The sequence below is a fragment of the Thunnus thynnus genome, chromosome 9, assembly GCF_963924715.1.
Source record: "Thunnus thynnus chromosome 9, fThuThy2.1, whole genome shotgun sequence".
Classification (NCBI taxonomy): Eukaryota; Metazoa; Chordata; class Actinopteri; order Scombriformes; family Scombridae; genus Thunnus; species Thunnus thynnus.
In genome coordinates, this window is record NC_089525.1 from 24,602,484 (window position 1) to 24,622,885 (window position 20,402).

Below are 20,402 nucleotides of genomic sequence, written 5' to 3' on the forward strand. Positions count from 1 at the left end.
CAACATTTAAAAGATATGGTATGCTAAAGACTATTCTAAATGTTTAACTATTAAATGTTCTTATTTTTGCATTGTGATGATTCATTTTCTTTTCTGAAGTAATAAGATTCAAAGATATTAAACAATGATACAAACAGAATGATACACAAAACATCTTTCATCCAAAATAAAAAAAATCATTATGTGACAGAGTTCGGAGGTGAAAGGCATGTGCTAGAGCAGCTTAAACACTATTTTCACAGATAATGTGACAGAAAAAAACTTTATATTAGAATCAATTAACAAATCTTTTGTGTGAATTAATCTAACTTCTAAACCCTGACAGTAGTGTAGACACAATTTTCTTCTGCTGCTTTTGCATTCCTTCTCCCTGCTTTGCCAGCTTTCTTCTTGGTAAAGGTTACTGCAGAATAAACCAATGAGTCCTGATATCTCTGAGGAAATAAATCATAAAATATTGTGAGATGGTAAGTCAACGTAAGCATGTGCAAACAGATAAAATATGCTTTTAAAGTTACATATTATCTTTAAATTCCTTACCTGCTGACTTCGCTGACCACCACTGGCTGTTTCAGAATTTGTTTGCAGAGCAACAGCACCTGTATTATAAAATAATAATATGACTTATACACAGCAGTGATGTAAATCTAAAGATGTTATAGCTGTTACTAAAAACTGTTAGATTGATGGATAGATAGATAGATTCATGTCTGAGTAATTTCTCTTACCATTACAACAATCACAAGATTTTCTCTTCATGCGATATATGAGGAAGGCTGTTACAACCAGACTTGTAGCCAAAGCAGCACAAAGCACGTAGATAATTGTGTTGGCCTTCTCTAAATCACAACTGCTGACAACTGAAGTTTTATGAAAAAAAAAGAAATAAAATAAATAATTTAAGGTTACGAAATAGCAATAACTAATTTATGGTATTTCATAAGATGATAAGAAGAACAAATGTTTTTTGATCTAAATGGATTGTGATTGACTCCAAATAAAACACATGATAGGATAATTTCACCATTATATGGAAATGAATTTACCTTCAATGTCCTGTTTTGTTCCATTTCCAAATAATATCTCCCCACATGTGGCCACAGCACAGTAGTAAGTCCCAGCATCAGAGGAGCTGACGTTCTTAGAGAAGCTGTAGACACATTCCTGTGGAGAGCGAGTCTCAGGACTCTTTTCACATTCATCACCACTGTTTCCATGAGCGTGAATAAAACTGGGATGAGATTCATCTGATCCAGCTCTGAACCAGTACACTCTGTGTTCTTCTGAACACCTTTTATTCTCAGAGTCAGAGAGCATTGAACACTGGAGAGTCACAGAGTCTCCTGGACGGACTGGATCAGATGGAAAGTCTTGAGTGATGGCAGTGATATCAGGTTTTGATTAGGATGCATTATAAAGTGGGGGTGTCAAAGTTACAATTATTTATATATAAACAAAAGACAAAAATCTGCATCATGCTTCAAACAAAGATTTAAGTCTGACTTACATGTTGATTATGTAAACCTTCCGATTTAAATGTAAAATTTCTGTTATAAATGACATTTTATATCCACATAACTCTACAAGTCTCAAGACATGTCACATTTTTGTTGCTGTTTTTGCTGTATTTACCTTTGATTCTTAGAAATGTTCCACTCAAAAATGTCATGTTGCTTTTTTTCACTTTTATACAGTAGTAGACTGCAGTATCGCTTAACTTTGTTTTATTAATATGCAGAACAAATGTTCCAGGCTCTTGTTTTGTTGTAATGTGATGAGTCACCTCATTAACAACATCATAATCAAAGGCAAATGTTCCACCTAAAATTTCAGGAAAGGTTCCTGAAACAAGCCTGATCCAAAATATATTTGTTAATAGCCAAGATTTCTGGCGGGTACATGTCAGAGTCACATTTTGTCCAACACCAACAGTCTTTGTCGCAAAGATGTGATCGTCGGTGCATCCTGAAAAAAAATTCAAACAAAGCAGGGATTAACAGTAGAGATACATTCATATATGTCATATGTACTAATGCAAGAAAATGATAATTTATTTGAAATACATCTGGAGTAAATCTTACGTCTACATATACTTACGCCCAATTCCGAGCATGAGTAGTATAGAAAATACGATCAGCATTTTCTTGTTTTATCAGTTGAGACAGTAGTCAGTTTGGACAGTATAATAAGATAATTCACTTTAATATGATCACATTAAGTGGGAGGGAACAATTTCAGAGCAATCTGATTGGCTGTTTGTTATGTTGGCGTTTCACTGCACTACCCCCGTGGAAATATGTTACCCAAAACTTTCCAACTTAAACACATGAAACAACACCAGCAGCTTTCTCACGTTTGGTTTTCATGGTGGGTTCCTTACAGTGGAACACTTACTGTACACAACAAATATATTGTTGTGTTTACTGTATATTGTGGCTAAACATTATTTCTCTTGTGAAGAAAATGTCATTTCCTCAGCAGATTGGTCCATATTACTAAACCAACAGCCTTTAAACTCAATTTTTATGTTCATTGTCAACAGTTTAAAATTAAATGTAAATAACATTTGTGCATGACAACAGTTTGGGTAAGGTAAAATACAATATTGGTACCATAACGAGATAGAAGCTCCATCATACCACATGAACTGCACACTACCTCCTGCATTAGCACTGGACAAAAGGGTTTGATGGAAATGAGGTACTGCAGAATGGTATGATATAAATGTACTTCTTAAGGAGACTGGGCTTTATTTATGCTTCTTTAATTTATGGATGATATGTTTCTGAGGATCTGATCAATTTGTAAATTTAGCTTTTAACATTTCAGCTGTGCTGCTGTTTTGTTGCTGGGCTGTTAAATATGATAAGTAATAAGTGATAAGTTTTCAACCATCACATCAAGCATATCAGTCAGCCTGATTAAAATACAATTAAGATTAAAATATTGAAGTCATGAGATTCATTTATGGTTCTGCAGCAGCTATGTGTGTAGGCTCTGTGGCTACACTGTAGCTAAAGTCCACCTCATCAAAAGTGTGACTGTACAACACATTTATGAACCACAGAGATTACTGAGAAACCACTTTGGGACCACAAGAACTGTGATTGGTCAGCATGGGCTTGTTGTGTTTTCTTCTACAAGTCTCTGACTGTTGATAGTGAAAACAACATTAAGCAAGTTGAAGAAATAGTCTTTATTTATAACCAAGAGAACTAATAGGCATAAATGTGTAATTTCCACTGATAGTTTTGGCTAAGCTATTCAGGACACAAAAAAATCGCTATAAATTAGATCCAATTTTATCTTGTATCATGTATCAAGAAACATTAGGGGGATTTCTCAGATTTTCATTTGTGGGAAGAAGAAGTGACATTTTTAGAGCATTGTTGTCATTACTACTATATTTATTGGCCAGCAGCCAGGTTTCCAGAGTCCCTAAAATACATTTGATGCTTTTTTGTGATTAATGGGGTTATATATTGTCCATTTCCATCACAATTTAGCTCACTGTTTGATCTATACTAACCCTATCAAACTCAAAATCAAACCAAAAGACGTTCAGAGACATCTTTCCAAACAAAACCTTGATGTTGAATAATTCTGCAAACTCAAGATTATGTTTAATGGTGGAGATTTCAATCGTCAAAGGCATATAAATATGTATTTTTATTACTACTCAAAAATATGTTTTGCTTCCTGTTGCTTCAGTTGGATGTTTGGCCTTCACTGTGCTGAGTTTGACACTAGAAGGCTGTTTTCACATTCATTTACTAAAGAGGGAAAGTTTCTATGTGTTGAAAATCTGAGTTTGAGGGGTGGGCCTATGTGCATGATTTGTGATATCACAACTATTTTGTAAGCTAATGTGGTCCAACTTATACAATTGTGATGTGGATATGTGATGCCTCCAGTGCACATACACAGAGAATTGATTTTCAGTGAAGTAGGACTGTTGTGGAAATTTTCTTGAGAAAGAGGCACACGGAGACATAAAGAAAGCATTAAACATTGTTACTTGTTGAAGCAGTTGTAGACATTGTACAATCCATCACATCATCAGTAACAATTATACAAATGTCCAAACGCAAACAAAAATACAATCATCTTGTATTTTTGGAGAGAAAGCATGTTGTTCAGCTGGCCCTTTCCCTAAAGTCAGCCCTTTCTCTAAAGATTGTGAACCCAAACTAGACAGCTTTATACCTCTCCAGAAGCAAAGCTAAAAACAGTCTGGTCCCTAAATGGACACTTCCACAAACCGTTACACCTTCTTACAAACAAGTATGGTCACACAATCTAACAAACCTCATGGTCAATCAATAACTTCAAACATGGCAATCCTTCAACTTTAGCTTGTCTAAGTTCCTCCACACAGTCTCTAAAACAGTAAGACAAAGATATCTCTAGCTAACCCAAGAGGTCAGCAAGCAATCCTCACATAGAAACAGGTTCAAGAGTTCAACTAGCCTAGGACTCCTAAGCTGGGAGTAGGATTTCTTCACCAACATGTATCCCCAAAATGACAATGACGTTACATCACATTCAGTTGATAACAAACATTGACCCATTAGTTTAAAAACATTTGTAACATATAAACAAAAAATGTATAAAATGATAACCTACTATCCAATTTGTTTTCACAGGACACAGCAGTTGAACTTCTGAAATAGTTGCATCTTCATAGATTTTTCAACGAGGGAGAAGGAAGAGATGTTATTTTAAGCATTTTAATGAGGTAAATTGGACTTTTATTGTGGACACACATTATTGTTCCCAGCGGAGTATTCTTTATATATCTTACAACATGTTGGGAGGAGATCTTTAAATAAAACTATTTGGTTAAGGTTAGGAAAAGATGATCATAATAGCAAATAAACCACAGTGTGATGACAGACATACTATGACAGATGTCTGGCAGATGACAGACACCATACTTCATGAACGGCACACTATTTCCTGCTAGTGTTGTAGTCGAGTCACTACGTCTTGAGTCCAAGTCGAGTCTCAAGTCCCTAGTGTTCGAGTCCGAGTCCGAGTCAAGTCCCCATTACCTGAGTCTGAGTCTAAGTCCGAGCCCGAGTCATTAAGGTTAAGGAGTCTGAGTTCCAAGATGGACTCTAGTGCTCTGATATGGTCAGAGAGCTGACATACAAATAAAAAAGGTCTAAATTAAACAAAAATGACACAGCTGCGATTTTATATTAATATTAATGATGCTCCAATTGCAATTTTGCAATTTTTGGCGATTCTGATTTTCTTTATAAGAATTAAATTAAGATTTTTTTTTTTGGACTTTAAGGTATTGCGAATTGCAGGCTTTGTGTTTTCTACTCTCACGCTAAAGAACTTCCATACCAACAACGATGTTGTGGCTGTGGCTTTCTGTGCACTGTGTGCGTGACGTGCATGTTGTGCATGTGTGGCTGCACTGTCTGTGCCACAGCTGCTGCTGTGTGCAACCATAGTGTGACTATGTGAAAATTTGACTGGCAAAGAATTGGATATAAATTTCTTCCTTACCAATTCTTCAACTTCCAAGTCCGAATGCAGTCAATGCTTGAGTCCAAGTCCGAGTCCGAGTCATCAGTGCTCAAGTCCGAGCTGAGTCACGAGTCCTGAAAATCAGGACCTGAGTCGGACTCAAGTCTGAGTCCTGGACTCGAGTACTACAACACTTCCTGCACTGGAACTGAACAATAGCACTGGATGTTAATGTCAGTATCTACTGCAGAAAACTTTGCATAATACATACTACTTATTGCCATGTGCAGTATGTGCATTTTAGAATGGCAAGATTCAAATAAAAAACAGCAATATGGCTTTTTATTAGCACTAAACATAAAATATTTTCCTTTTCTAATACTTTTTTGCTAAAACATGGCAACAACTCTTCTTGGGGTGGGGTTAGATTGGATTTGATCAAAACATGTGTAATTTGGTCTTTCTGTACATCACTGCAGTCTTTCAGTGAAAGTGAGATGAATCAATGAACAGAAGATAACATTTACAATAAACTTCTCAATAGCTAGATGTTCATTTTAAAGGGGGTACTGATAGCACTAGCCTTTAAATGTAAATGTAACACAAAATACTGCATATATTGTAATTATAGAGGCCTATGTCTCCTAATCTGGTGTAAAATCCTGCAATAATGTCTGTAGCACTCAGTTAAATAGGAAATTGTGTACAATTAAAAAGAAAGCATCCAGCCATATGCCACACTGATACAAAGACAGAAGGGACGTCTTACATATTGTGGGAGGCAGCCAATCCAGATGTTCCACATCATCATTGATGACCCACCCACTGTGCCTGTCACATCAGCAGGAAGAGTTGATGATTCTACTCAGGGGGCTGGTGAAAGGAGAGCAGAGCACAACTCTGTCACAGTGCTATCGCAGAAACTAATTCAGCTGCAGATAGTTTAGAATTTCTGACTCAACTAACCTGCATGTTTTGATCTGAGGAAGGGGACTTGTGTGAAAAGGGGAGAAAATCACAAATAAAATAACATCAAGATTTGAACTCAAGACCTTGTTGTTGAGAGGCAGCATGTTAATCACTGAGAGACAAAAGGGTGTTCTTTATAGTAAAATGAAGCTTTTCACATGTAGTAAAACAGTAAAAATGCCACCTTGCTACCCCATGAACAGTGGTGGACACATTCACAATAACAAGACAGAACCAGCTGACACTATAATGCAGTCAAGTGCAACACCACAGGCTCTGGTTCAAAAAAAGACAAAAGTGGAGCTTTCTGACATGTTACTTCCTTCACCTACTTGTACGTAAGTGTAGATGTATAGAGAATTAAACTAGATAGACTGATAATGTAAAGGGTCAAATCTGCCGCAAAACTCTGAAGATGTATTTTTGTTTGTGGTTGAGTCTGAAAGCCGGACAAAAAAAATTGTTCTTACTACTACAAGTGCTAAACGACACATCAAAATGACCATACTGTACATATAAACCAGCGGTTCCCTGACACAATGCTGTGGCCAAGAAGGTGGATACAAGAACAGTAGATACTGTAAAATGTAATTTAAAAAAGCCCTGCAGTAAATACTTTCATGTACTTTGTGTCCTGCTTTGTACTTTCTGCTTTTTCTTTTTGTGCATAGTACTGCTTGCAACCACAACACAAACAGACAGATAAACACACATTCACAGTCAACACTGGCCAACAAATGATGCATGCAAAGTTAGGTGTTATTGTGGTTGGGTTTTCAATGTAAGGTGTTGTTTTCATTGGTAGTTGCTGTGAGAGAGGGAGTGCTACTCATTCACTGGTCCCACCCCAGTCGATTTCAACCATGATCTGAAAGTTAAGTTTGCCTGATTATTATTTGAGCACCTTGTTAAAGTCTCTTCATGTGTGTATGGTTGTACCTTTAAAAACAATTTGTATTTATAGACATTATTTGTAATTAAAATGAGCATTTCAAACAATAATTTCAATTAGTTCAATAAAAATGAGACTGCCAAAACCTCTTGCAGCTTGTCTGTCCTGCTTTAACCTCACTACCTACAGTATATCCTGTTGCAGCTCACAGTCAGGTCTGTTCTGAGTAAACAGCCTCAGTTGTTGGTCAAAGGGCGGAGAAATGGCCCACCACAGCTTTTGTCTTTCAGTGTAGCTGTTGCATGTGGCTTTGCTCGCCTGTTCTCAAGACGGAATGTATTTACAAAGTGCTGTGAGACAAGAAAGATGGAGGTGTTTATTAATTTGAGTAGCTTTCTCCTTACATTTTTAAACTGCATATATTTCATAAAAATTTTCTTTAACAAAGAAACATTAACTTAAGGTTACCTGTGAGTTCTCCACATCTCTTGACTTTCTGTGTAGGTTTTGGCAACATTTCCTCAGGCTTTCCCCTGCAACTGCCCCTCAGACCTGCAGGCTACCACTTACGCTGTAGTTAATGTTATTTGAAATGTCTCATTTCAATTAAATTAGTGACATTCTCATCAGGCTATTCATCTACTTTTACGTAGATTAAAAAACAAAACAACATAAACTGCAAGTTCAGGATGACATTAGTTTAACTTAATGCAAACACTGAAAGCAAAACAGCTAGTATTCACCAAAAGACGAAAAATACCTCTTACAGCTCCAACTCCAACATTGGGTACATTTACATGCACACTAATATTCCACTATTATTCCAATATGACATTATTCTGAATTTGATACGGGTCATGTAAACAGCATATTCCCTTTGGATATTCCAAATTAGGCCTTATTCTGAGTTTAGCATTTTCAAATGAAGACACGTGTGATATACCAGTATTATTCTGGTTTTAAGAGCATTCTTCGGACATGTATACAGTGTATTTGGAATATGCGCCTCAATTGGGGTTTTTACCGCAGTTTGCAACACACGGCCCCCTTGCCTCTTTACCTCTGCGCAGGCAAAATGACATATATTAGCTAGCTATGCTAGCGTATCCAAAAACATCATTGGGGTTTTGTCTTCACTGTTAGGACAGTTTTTTTGCATTTTGTTGCATGCTGATCATCAGGCCAAGTTGTTGTGGGTCAGTAAATAGCTCTAATGTGTAAGCTAATTTCCCAAAAGCCCTGCACACCCATTGTACACCCACACAAGTGATTTCACTTATTCTGACTGATTCTCAGATCTGTGTGGGTGTCTACAGGCTGTTTGATTAACATCTACGTGACTTCATTTTTAGCTTTGTTGCATCTGTTACACTTTTATTATTGTGATTATTTCAAGTAATCCAGTGACCTCATGTACACTCCAGTATTGTTTTAACTTTGCAGCTTGAGCAGATACCTAATCAGCCAAAATAATTGAACACATCTGTGTGCTTGTGAATAGTTTTCAAGCAACAATATCATGTTTGCTGTTTCTAGCTTCATTGCAGGCACCCCTACATGTTTGCGCTGACAGTCTCACGCTATTCTATACTCTGTGGTGGTAATGTGGCTAGAGCATTGCTACAGTAAGGAGATCACTGCTAGCTAGCAAACATGGCTGTAAACAATGTAGGTTTCAAAGTATTAAATAAATGTTTTTTCAAATATTTTATGAGGAAAGAGTTACAGTATGTCTAAAGGAAGCACACAGTGTGCTCTGGTAAGAAACAATGAAAATATAACTCTTTGTTTAAAAGAAATGTACACGGGTCATCATCCTGTGCACTGTATGCTCTGCCACACAGACGGGCAAAGTGAGTTCAAAGGTCAAAGGTCAGGAAAATACCAAACAGTCAGAGTGCCACTTACGCCAGAGTCCTGCATGGGTCCAATTTCGCAAACCCACACCCGCAAAGCTCAGAACCATAACCGACCCGTTACCTGCAATTATCTCCACGTCAAGTTTGGACCCACTTGGACCCGTAAATATAAGACCCATGACGCAGGCCAACCCGTGATTAAACACATGGGCTACACAGTCACTCGCTTTAAAGTGCTTTATTTTTATTTGCTGCATAATAATAATCTGTGCCTCTGCAAGAAGGGCAGTACTGCACATTCACTGACATTCACACATGCCAGTGCACACACAGATACGCAGTCACAGATACTGCGGTGCTTTCTCTCTCTCTCTCTCTCTCTCTCTCTCACACACACGCATACACACTTAATAATGATTGCATATAATAATGTTGTAATGACTGCTCACTTGTATGCCTTATAACAGCCTGCAGCATACTCTGAAGTTTCACTGTAATCCACTGAAATGCTCCACCTCACTTCACAATAAAAAAACCTGGCAGCTGATTAGACTTGATAATGTCAGCTGATTTTGATGTTCAAAATACAGCAAATCATTTTCATTTCGGACTCATCTTATTTTTATTTTCACCTGCTACCCGCCCGCATTTAGTTCATTTTTACCCGTACACATGAATTTATATAATTATATTTTATACTCGTTACACAACTTTTTTGCAGGTTACCTATCGGGTACCCATATTTACTAGACCTGGTGCAGGACTCTGGTTTATGCTGGTCTTTGCATCTCCTCAAAAATAGGGCCCAGTGTCTTAGTGTTAATAAAAACATGATGCAAATATTAAATGAAATTTAATAATTATCCGATTGTGTAAGTTTGTTATTCAGAAATACTGAAAAAGGATTAATTCATCCATAATATATACTTCATGCATACATTGTTTTTTGTAGAAAGCTATATGCTTTAATTAATTTAAAATTGCATTTTTTATTGTAAATCAAACTGTGTATATTATCATTTGTCAAGTCTTTTACCCAAAACTCAAGTAAAAGTAAAAAGAGTAAAATACTTAACAGTCATTCCAACAGTAATTCAACAGTTATTTAGATTGTTGACAAAAATTATTATCACTCACTTTCTAATAGCAAATGATTACTCCTGACAGTCCATTAATAAATAATGTTTAATGTCTCTTTGGAATTTTATCTGATTCCAGGATCAAAGTTTGATCCAGTTGTCATTCTACTTGGAGCGCTGTTGGCCTGCTGTGTGACTGTGATTGCCGTCCTTATTTTCTACGTTGATGGGAGGAGAGTTTGTGACCATTGCTTCACCATATTTTACTTTTTTGTTTCAGTTAAAGTCCCCTCCACTCAAAAACATGTTTTACTTTTCTTACTTCATTTGGATGTTGGACCTTCACTGTGCAGAATGATGTATGTATAACACTGGTTCCACATTAATCTGCTGAAGTGGGAGAGTTTCTCTGTGCTCACCTTGAATCTGAGTTTAAAGGACATGGCTGGCCATTTTACATATTTGTCTTATTGTCAACAAATGACATGTGCAGAGACCTAACCAACAATGAATTAATCCCACTTACAAGTATTGTCTGTGTATCTGAATCCTATTCCTCTGTGCCATAGACCTCCATAGTTATCCAAAAAATATTAAAAACATGTGAATGACCACACTGTTGCACTGGATGACATGTTTATTCATTATAAAGATTTTGGACACGATAGTTTGTTCAAAAATGGCCCCAAAGACTAATAACAGCGTCTTCAGTGAGTGGTTAGATGTTGATTTTTCATTGTTAGTCACTATTACAATTAAAAAGTCTAAGATTAAATAAATCATTGCGAACATTTTTTTATAGTGTTACAATATTGCAAACATTTAAGTAGTGAACCATTTTATGAGGTCACTATAGCGTATTTATATTTCTGTCAAATTATATAAATTTCCCAAACTAGCTCATAACTTCCATTGTCTGATGAATGACCATCATGTAAATGATGATTGAATCCTTTTATATATGTGTAATGAATTTTTAAGTTCACATGTTACGTGATGTTATGATCTAGTTTCCAATGATCAAAGCTCTTCACCAATGACTGCTCAGTGCTCAGGGGCCACAAGGGACTGAAGCTGGGCACATCACAAGTGTGTAACTTTAAAACCACGACGTTATCAATGTGATCAAAGTCTTGTTTTGTTCATTTCTGTCTTTTAATGAGACACAAACACACTGATATGACATCAGTAAACATATTCCCACTGTGAACACACTCAAGGTTTTGCTTTTATTAACAGGAGCAACAGGAGCTTCTCATAATCTTGAAACATCAACCGCAGATCAGTCAAACAACCTGGTAATTATGCTTTTGGTAAATATGTGGTGGTGTATTTCCCTGCTTTCACTGGCTAGGTGTAGAGATCTTGATGTCAGAGTGGATATGTATATTTTGCCTACTCTTTCCCTTTTCCTTAAGTAAAGCAAAGTGAGTTTACTTTTAAGTAACATAACGTTTGTTCCTATATGATAAACATGGATAAAGTCAAGAGTTATAAATACAAAATAGATCACTGAGAAATATCATAAAAATATTTTGAAATAAGTGTGTTAAGCTCTCTAAGACAATGTAAATAATCAGATATGTCACTTTAGAAATATTATAGGAACATTATAAAGTGAAACAAATGATAAAGTAAATGAACAAGTGAACCAAATGATTTTAATAAGTCAGAACTTGTTGATATTGTTTCTACCTGTAGTCGTGTTCAATAATATAACACATCTGCTGCTTTCATGACAGAGGAATGAATAATCAATAACACATTTCACATTTAGGCTAATGACACTGATTAAATCAGTCACCTAAGAAAGTAACTTTATCGTTCAGTTAATGATGTTACAGTCATGATCTCTAAATAATTTAATAACACACAAATATTATATTTTTGCAGGATGGTGAAGCAAAGACAGTGAATTATGCAGCGCTGGATTTCTCCACAATGAAAGTGAAAAGTGGAAATAAAATGAGGAGAGAGAACACACAGTGTGTTTACTCTGATGTTAGATTAGATTACCACACCCAGCAACACCCCTCTCTATAGGCAGAGGCCTTTACACTGCTCCCCAACTCTCTGCAGAGGTCTGTAGCTTAGCTTGTTTTAGAGTTACAGTATAATGTGCACAGACAGCGATAGGAGGACGTTGAACATCAGTCAGAATGTGTGTTTTCTGAAAAGCAGACAGCAGATTTCCAGACAGTCTGCTCTCAAAAGTTGAGAAAGATTCAGTTCTTGAGAAAAACAAATAATCTCAACAGTTTTCAAATTTCATGATGCATATTTGTTTATTTAAAACTAAAGTAAAACATGTACACAAACATCAGTTTCATGGAATTCATAGATAAGCGTCATATGAGATGTTCAAGCCTTAAAAATGCAGATCAGATAAAAAAGGCAAATAGGCAACTCTCCTCATGGCTAATTCATTTCAAAGCAACTCTTTCAAGATGAATCTTTTAAAAAGCTAGTTTGGGTGTCATCACAAGCTTGAAACATTAAACAACATTTAAAAGATATGATATGCTAAAGACTATTCCAAATGTTTAACTATTAAATGTTGTTATTTTTGCAGCACAATGATTAATTTTCTTTTTTGAAGTAATGAAACAAACAGAATGATACACCAAGCATCTTTTATCCAAAATCGAAAAATCATTATTTTACAGTATGAGTAAATCATTATGAGTTCAGAGGTGAAAGGCATGTGCTAAAAAAAAACATTTTATATTAGAAACAATCTGGTGTGTGAATTAATCTAACCCCTAAACCCTGACAGTAGTGTAGACACAATTTTCTTCTGCTGCTTTTGCATTCCTTCTCCCTGCTTTGCCAGCTTTCTTCTTGGTAAAGGTTGGTGCAGAATAAACCAATGACTTCTCATATCTCTGAGGAAATAAATCCCAAAATATTGTGAGATGGTAAGTCAATGTAAGGACGTGCAAACAGATAAAAAATGCTTTTCAAATTACATATTATCTTTAAATTCCTTACCTGCTGACTTTGTTGACCACCACTGGCTGTTTCAGAATTCGTTTGCAGAGCAACAGCAACTGTATTATAAAATAATAATATGACTTATACATAGCAGTGATGTCAATCTAAAGATGTTATAGCTGTTTTTAAATACTGTTTGATAGATTAATATTTGAGTAATTTCTCTTACCGTTCCAACAATCACAAGATTTTTTCTTGATGCAATATATGAGGAAGGCTATTACAACCAGATTTATAGCCAAAGCAGCACACAGCAGGTAGATAATTGTGTTGGCTTTCTGTAAATCCCACCTGCTGACAACTGAAGCATTATGAACATAAATAAATAAATAAATAAATAAAAGAAACAATTTAAGGTTAAGAAATAGCAATAACTAATTTATGGTATTTGACAAGATGATATGAAGAAGAAAATTTTTTTTTTGATAGTTGGTCTAAACGGATTGTACTTGACTCCTAATAAACACATAGATAGGATAATTTCACCGTTATATAAAAAATAATTTACCTTCAATTTCCAGTTTTGTTCCATTTCCAAATAATATCTCCCCACATGTGGCCACAGCACAGTAGTAAGTCCCAGCATCAGAGGAGCTGACCGTCTTAGAGAAGCTGTAGACACATTTCTGTGGAGAGCGAGTCTCAGGACTCTTTTCACATTCATCGCTGCTGTTTCCATGAGCGTAAATAAAACTGGGATGAGATTCATCTGATCCAGCTCTGAACCAGTACACTCTGTGTTCTTCTGGACACTTTTTATTCTCAGAGTCAGAGAGCACTGAACACTGGAGAGTCACAGAGTCTCCTGGATGGACTGGATCAGATGGAAAGTCTTGAGTGATGGCAGTGATATCAGGTTCTGGTCCTGGGGAAATGAAAATACAAATTATGAACATGTTTTATTCACTTTAATGAAAACAGTTTTACACCTTCATTCTTATACGAAGAACACTTTCATATAATTTATGGAAACATTAAAATGTAAATATGTAAACTGCTGTTATAAATGGTGTTGAATGTAAGCAGATAAGCTGATGATTACATATAAGGAACGTGAAATATTTGCTTGGTGAGTTTTATTTACCTTTAATCCTCAGAAATGTTCCGTTCAAAAATGTCATCTTAAGTTGGTCTACTTTTATACAGTAATAAAGTCCAGCATCGCTTAGTTCAGATTTATTAATACGCAGGACAAATGTCCCAGACTTTTGTTTTGCTGTAATGCGAGTAGTCTTATTAACACCATCATAATCAGTATTAAATGTTCCTCCCAAGAATTCAGGCAAGCTTCCAGCAACAAGCCTGATCCAGAACAAGGTGGTTGCTTCGTACTTAGATGTCTGGCGGGTACATGTCAGAGTCACATTATCTCCAACACCAACAGTCTTTGTCACAAAAATCTGATTGTCTGTGCATCCTGAAAAAAGATGAAAATAAACACAGAGCAACAATAAACAACAGATATGGCTTCATATATGCTTTCTGCTAAATTGCTGCAAGAAGATGACAATATAACTGAAATATATCTGGAGTAAAGCTGACTATATACTTACGCCCAACTCTGAGCATGAGCAGGATATAAAATCCAAACAGCATTTTCTTCACTTAAGACAGCAGCTAATTTAAACAGTATCAGAAGATGATCTGCCTTAATGTAATCATATGAAATGGGAGGGAACAATTTCAGAACAATCTGATTGGCTGCTTGCTATGTTGGCGTTTCAGTGAACTACCACAGTGGAAATAATATCAAACATCTTTCCAACCTAAACACATGAAACAACACCAACAGCAAGCTTTTGTTTCATGTTTCATGGTGTGTTTCTATTACTGACACTGAGAGTAAACACAAGAGATGATTTCATTCAATCTTGACATGAACTACAATAATCTTAAACACTCTTCTACATTTTTTCTAGATTTCTACAATATTTGGATGGACTTTTCAGTTTATACTTATGGTCAAGGTGCTTCAGAAACACACATAAATCATCATAAATTAGATTTAATTTTATCTTGCTGGGGTCATCTATCAAGAAAGGAGGATTTGTCAGAAGAAGTGACATTTTTAGAGCATTGTTGTCATTACTACCATATTTATTGGCCAGAGACCTCGTTTTGAGAATCCCTAATATACATAGCAGGTGCTTCTTTGTGATTTATGTGGTAATATATTGTCCATTTCCAGAATGATTTAGCTCATTGTTTGGTCTATACTAACCCTATCAAACTCAAAATCAAACCAAAAGATGTTCAGATATCTTTTTAAACAAAACCTTGATGTTGAGTAATTCTGCAAACCCAAGATTATGTTTAATGGTGGAGATTTCAATTGTTCTTTTTTTTCTTATTTACAACAACTTAAAGTCCCCTTCACTCAAAAATGTGTTTTGCCTCTTGATCCTTGAGTTGGATGTTCGGCCTTAAATGTGCAGAGTTTGACACTAGAAGGCTGTTTTCACATTCATCTATTCTTCATATATCTTACAACATGTCTGGAGAGGATCTTTAAGTAAAACTACTTGTTTAATGTTAGGGAAAGATGATCATAACAGCAAATAAACCACAGTATGATGACAGACATACTGTGACAGATGTCTGGCAGATGACAGACACCATTCTTCATGAACGGCACACTACTCCCTGCATTGGAACTAAACATTAGCACTGGATGGTAGTTTCAGTACCTACTACAGAAAAATCTACATCATACTTAGTATTTATTTCACTGTGCAAGCTATGCATTTAAGAATGGTAGGATTCAAATAAAAAATGCTAATGTCGCCTTTAATTAGCAGTAAACATAAAATAGTGATGTCTTTTGGTGATCCAATAGTTTTGTGCTGCAGCATGGCACCAACATTTCCAGGGTTGGGGTTAGATTGGATTTGATCAAAACATATGTAATTTGCTCTTTGTGAACATCACTGCAGTCTTTTAGTGAAAGTCAGATGAGTCAAGAAAGAGAAGGTAACGTTTACAATAAACTTTTCACTGGCTAAATGTGTTACATCTGCTCCTGCTGTCTCCCCTGACAGTCCCTACATATCTAATTCTGTGTCTCTTTAATTGTCACTTCTCCAGTGGCTCCTGCAGTCCACCTCCATCTCATCCTGCAATCAACCCTGCCTATATATTCCCAGCACTGCCACATCTACTCTGCCAGATTGTAGCATCTGCACCTTCTGTCTGCTCTGCCCACCGGCCCCTGTCTCCTCGACCTCACCTCATCTTGTCTGCTCCATTTTCCTAACCCGGACCCAAAAAGCTCCATACTCCACCTTCGGGATCTCCGCCTGGCTCTGCTGTGAACCGTTACCTGGGTCTCACCTGACTGCTTAACCCAGCTATTCTGAAAATAAAACACTGATCACTCCAACCCCATCTCTGGCCTGTCTGTGTTTGCACATGGATTCACCTGCTTAGCTGCCATGTGCCAAAATGTTCATTTCAAAAGGAGGTACTGATGCCCCTAACCTTGAAATATAAACATCACACAAAATATATCTGTAGGAGGCCTATGGTTCCTGGTCTAATGTAAAATTCTTCAACAATGTCTGTAGCACACAGTTAAATAGGATTTATGGATCTGTTTGATTTGTGTTCAATTTAAAATATGCAACCAGCCATTTGCCACACTGATACACAAAGATAGAGGGGACATCTTGAATATTGTGGGAGGCAGCCAATCCAGATCTTCCACATCATCAATGATGACCCGCCCACTGTGCCTGTCAGTCACATCAGCAGGAAGAGCAGACGATTCTAGTCAGGGGGCTGGTGAAAGGAGAGCAGAGCACAACTCTATCGCAGTGCTATCACAGAAACTAATTCAGCTGCAGGCAGAATTTCTGGCTCAAAAAGGGGAGAAAATCACTAATAACCCAGCTGAGATTTGAACCCAAGACCTTGTTGTGAGGCAGCATGTTAATCAGTGAGAAACTATCCCAGAAGGGTGTTTTTGTAATAAAAGGAAGCTTTTCACATGCAGTAAAACAGTAAAAATGCTACCTTGCTACCCCATGAACAGTAGTGGATACATTCAAAATAACAAGAATGAACCACCTGACACTATAATTTAGTCTACTGCAACACCACAGGCTCTAGCATAAAAAAAGGACAAAAGTGGAGGTTTCTGACACACTTCTTCCTTCACCTACATGTATGTATGTGTTTAGAGAATAAAAGATAGATAGATTCATAATGTAAAGGGTCAAAACTGCAGCAATACTTGTCTGAAGATGCATTTCTGTTTGTGGTTGAGTCTGACAAAAAAATTGTTCTTACTACTGGCAAGTGTTGAAAAACACATCAAAATTATCATACTGTACATATAAACCAGCGGTTCCCTGACTGAATGCTGTGTCCAGGAAGGTGGATGCAGGAACAATAGCAACTGTAAAATGTAATTTTAAAAAAGCCCTGCAGTTAATAGTTTCATGTACTTTGTGTCTTGCTTTGTCCTTTCTGTTATTTCTTTCTTTTTCTGCTGGCAACCGACACACAAACAGATACACACAAACACACATTCACAGTCAACACTGGCCAACAAATGACGTGTGGAAAGTTAGGCGTTATTGTGGTTGGGCTTTCAATGTAAGGTGTTATTTTCATTGGTAGTTGCTGTGAGAGAGGGAGTGCTACTCATTCACTGGTCCCACCCCGGTCGGTTTGACCCATGATCTGAAAGTTAAGTTTGCCCGATTATTATTTGAGCACCTTGCTAAAGTGTGTTCATGTGTCTATGGTTTCACCTTTAAAAACACAATTTATAGACATTATTTGTACTTAAAATGAGCATTTCAAACAATAATTTCAATTAGTTCAATAAAAATTTGCCTGCTGAAACCTCTTGCAGCTTGTCTGTCCTGTTTTAACCTCACCACCTACAGTATATCCTGTTGAAGCTCACAGTCAGGTCTATTCTGGGTAAACAGCCTCAGTGCTTGGTCAAAGGGCGGAGAAATGGCCCACCACAGCTTTTGTCTGTCAGTGTAACTGTTGCATGTGGCTTTGCTCAATTGTTCTCAAGATAGACATGCAGAATGCCTTTACAAAGTGCTGTGAGACAAGAAAGATTGAGGTGTTTATTAATTTGAGTAACTGTCTCCTTACATTTTTATACTGCATATTTTTAGTAAAGGTCTCTGGTAATAAAAGATCTTCATGGAGAAATGCCAAGCTGGTCAGAATAGAAAAAAGGGAGTGTTGAAAAGCTGAACGCAGGTGGTGGAAAGCAAAGCTTCAGGTCCATTATGAAATCTAGAAAGAGAGACTTCACATTTATAATTTGGAACTAAGAAATGCAAGGCGGTCCTTCTTCTCTGACATCATTGCAAAAAACAACAATAACGCACGTGCCGTGTTTGTTGCCGTAGACAGGCTAACAAACCCTCCTATGCTGTCCTCACTATATGTGCCGTGATACAACTTGGCAGTTAGACAAACTCCTTCCTGACATCATGACTCTGGAGACAGTTGTCCATTGTCCACAGGTTTAATGACGTAAGAAAGAGTAAAACTAAAACACACAAAAGGCATAATGAATACAAATGAAACACTTTTTTTTATGCTTACACATACACACAATGTAAATATACTGACTCTTAAATGAAATAAATTGCTTTGTTTTTTAACTGCTACCTTTTATGTATTTATGGCTTATTTATCAATTATGTTTCTGTAAACCACTATATTTTAATGTATTTTAACATATCATCAACTATTTATTCATATTTATTGTATTTATTCTCTCATATGAACTTTAACAACAGTTCTAGCTGAGTAGACACAGTAACTATAATGACTCGATGGACTTTCTTCATAAAACTTCCCAAACTAAACATTGTCACAAAAACAATCATCTGCGATCATCAATAACAATAAAACAAATCAATACATACCAACGATGCCATCAAAAGGCATAAGATGCAGGCAGATTCGAGAGGATTGGTAAACTAACAAAAACAACGGCTCTGAGCCATGCTCTTCTTTCACTTCCTGCTTATAAGTCACCTGACATGTTACAGGTAATTTCCTGTGTCAAAATAAAGCATACAAAATGCTGATTTAACAATTGTAACACCTCCTGTGTCAGTAGCTCCTGAACTTCTATCCACCAAGGATTGCAATGAATTTGCCTCCTTCTTCACTGACAAATTTCAGAAAATTAGACAGTCAGTGCCTCCATATCAGGTGCAGGATATGTGTTGTCCCTGTGTCCACTTAAAATCAATTCAAGTAGTATGACACAATTCCATTCGATCAACCACAAAAACCTGGAGGACATTATACGACATCTGAAATCCTCATCCTGCTGCCTTGATATTCTGCCTACAGGCTTTTTCAAAATTGTTTCAAATTGCAAGGCCTCGGATCTTCTACAGATTGTCAACACATCTCTTCTCTCAGGTGTCTTTCACAGGCCCTGAAAACTGCCATCATCTAGCCACTCTTAAAAAAGAACAATCACACTTAGACACTTCACTAATGAGCAACTACAGGCCCATATCAAACCTCCCGTTTTTAAGTAAAATCATTGAAAAAGCTGTTTTTCAACAGCTAAACAACTTCTTGGCTCTCAACAACCATTTTGGTGTCTTCCAGTCAGGATTTCAACAATACTACAGCACTGAGACAGCTCTTGTTAAGGTCTTCAATTACATACACTTAAACACTGACAGTGGCAGAATTTCAGTATTAGTATTACTGGATCTCAGTGCTGCTTTTGACATGGTTGACCACAACATAGTACTAGACAGACTGGAAAACTGTGGTGGGACTTTTACACATCTGAGTGGACAAAAATGACATGCGGAGTTCCCCAAGGCTCCATTCTGGGGCCTCTTCTGTTCAACATCTACAGGCTCCCACTGGCTCAGATTATGCAAAACAACAAAATATGTTACCACAGTTATGGAGATAACACACAAATTTACATAACCATATCACCAGGGGACTATGGTCAAATATAAGCATTACTGTGTTTAGTTCTCCCAGAAAACTGCAGGTCTGCTGCAACTCTCAATGGTTTTGGCCACATTTCCTCTGGCTTTTCCCTGCAACTGCCTCTCAAACCCGCAGGCTACCACTTATGCTGTAGTAAATGTTATTTAAAAATGTCTA

General features: G+C 36.7%; 1 protein-coding gene across 3 annotated transcripts; it reads right to left on the minus strand.

The window, feature by feature from the left end:
- Window positions 1-297: 297 nt before the first annotated feature.
- Window positions 298-19,286, minus strand: LOC137189771 (immunoglobulin kappa light chain-like). 3 transcript variants are annotated; one of them, XM_067599829.1, is made up of 6 exons: window positions 19,181-19,286; window positions 14,362-14,694; window positions 13,786-14,142; window positions 13,447-13,578; window positions 13,275-13,333; window positions 298-434 (listed from the first exon to the last, which is right to left on the minus strand). In XM_067599829.1, exons 1-6 carry the CDS (start codon window positions 19,200-19,202, stop codon window positions 312-314), a joined length of 1,026 nt encoding a protein of 341 aa, XP_067455930.1. In that variant the 5' UTR covers window positions 19,203-19,286; the 3' UTR covers window positions 298-311. The 3 variants fall into 3 exon arrangements, with proteins under 3 accessions (XP_067455930.1, XP_067455928.1, XP_067455929.1); XM_067599827.1 differs by lacking the exon at window positions 19,181-19,286 and adding an exon at window positions 14,831-14,873; XM_067599828.1 differs by lacking the exons at window positions 298-434; window positions 19,181-19,286 and adding exons at window positions 12,553-13,168; window positions 14,831-14,873.
- Between the last annotated feature and the right edge of the window lie 1,116 nt (window positions 19,287-20,402).

Bases quoted from the DNA above. Each gene is read 5' to 3' on its own strand.
- LOC137189771 (XM_067599827.1), bottom strand. From the start codon at position 14,873: ATGCTGTTTGGATTTTATATCCTGCTCATGCTCAGAGTTGGGC. The intron at 14,695-14,830 runs GTAAGTATATAG...ATCTTTTTTCAG, and splicing joins GCTCATGCTCAGAGTTGGGC to GATGCACAGACAATCAGATT. The intron at 13,334-13,446 runs GTAAGAGAAATT...TTTATAATACAG, and splicing joins ATCTTGTGATTGTTGGAACG to TTGCTGTTGCTCTGCAAACG.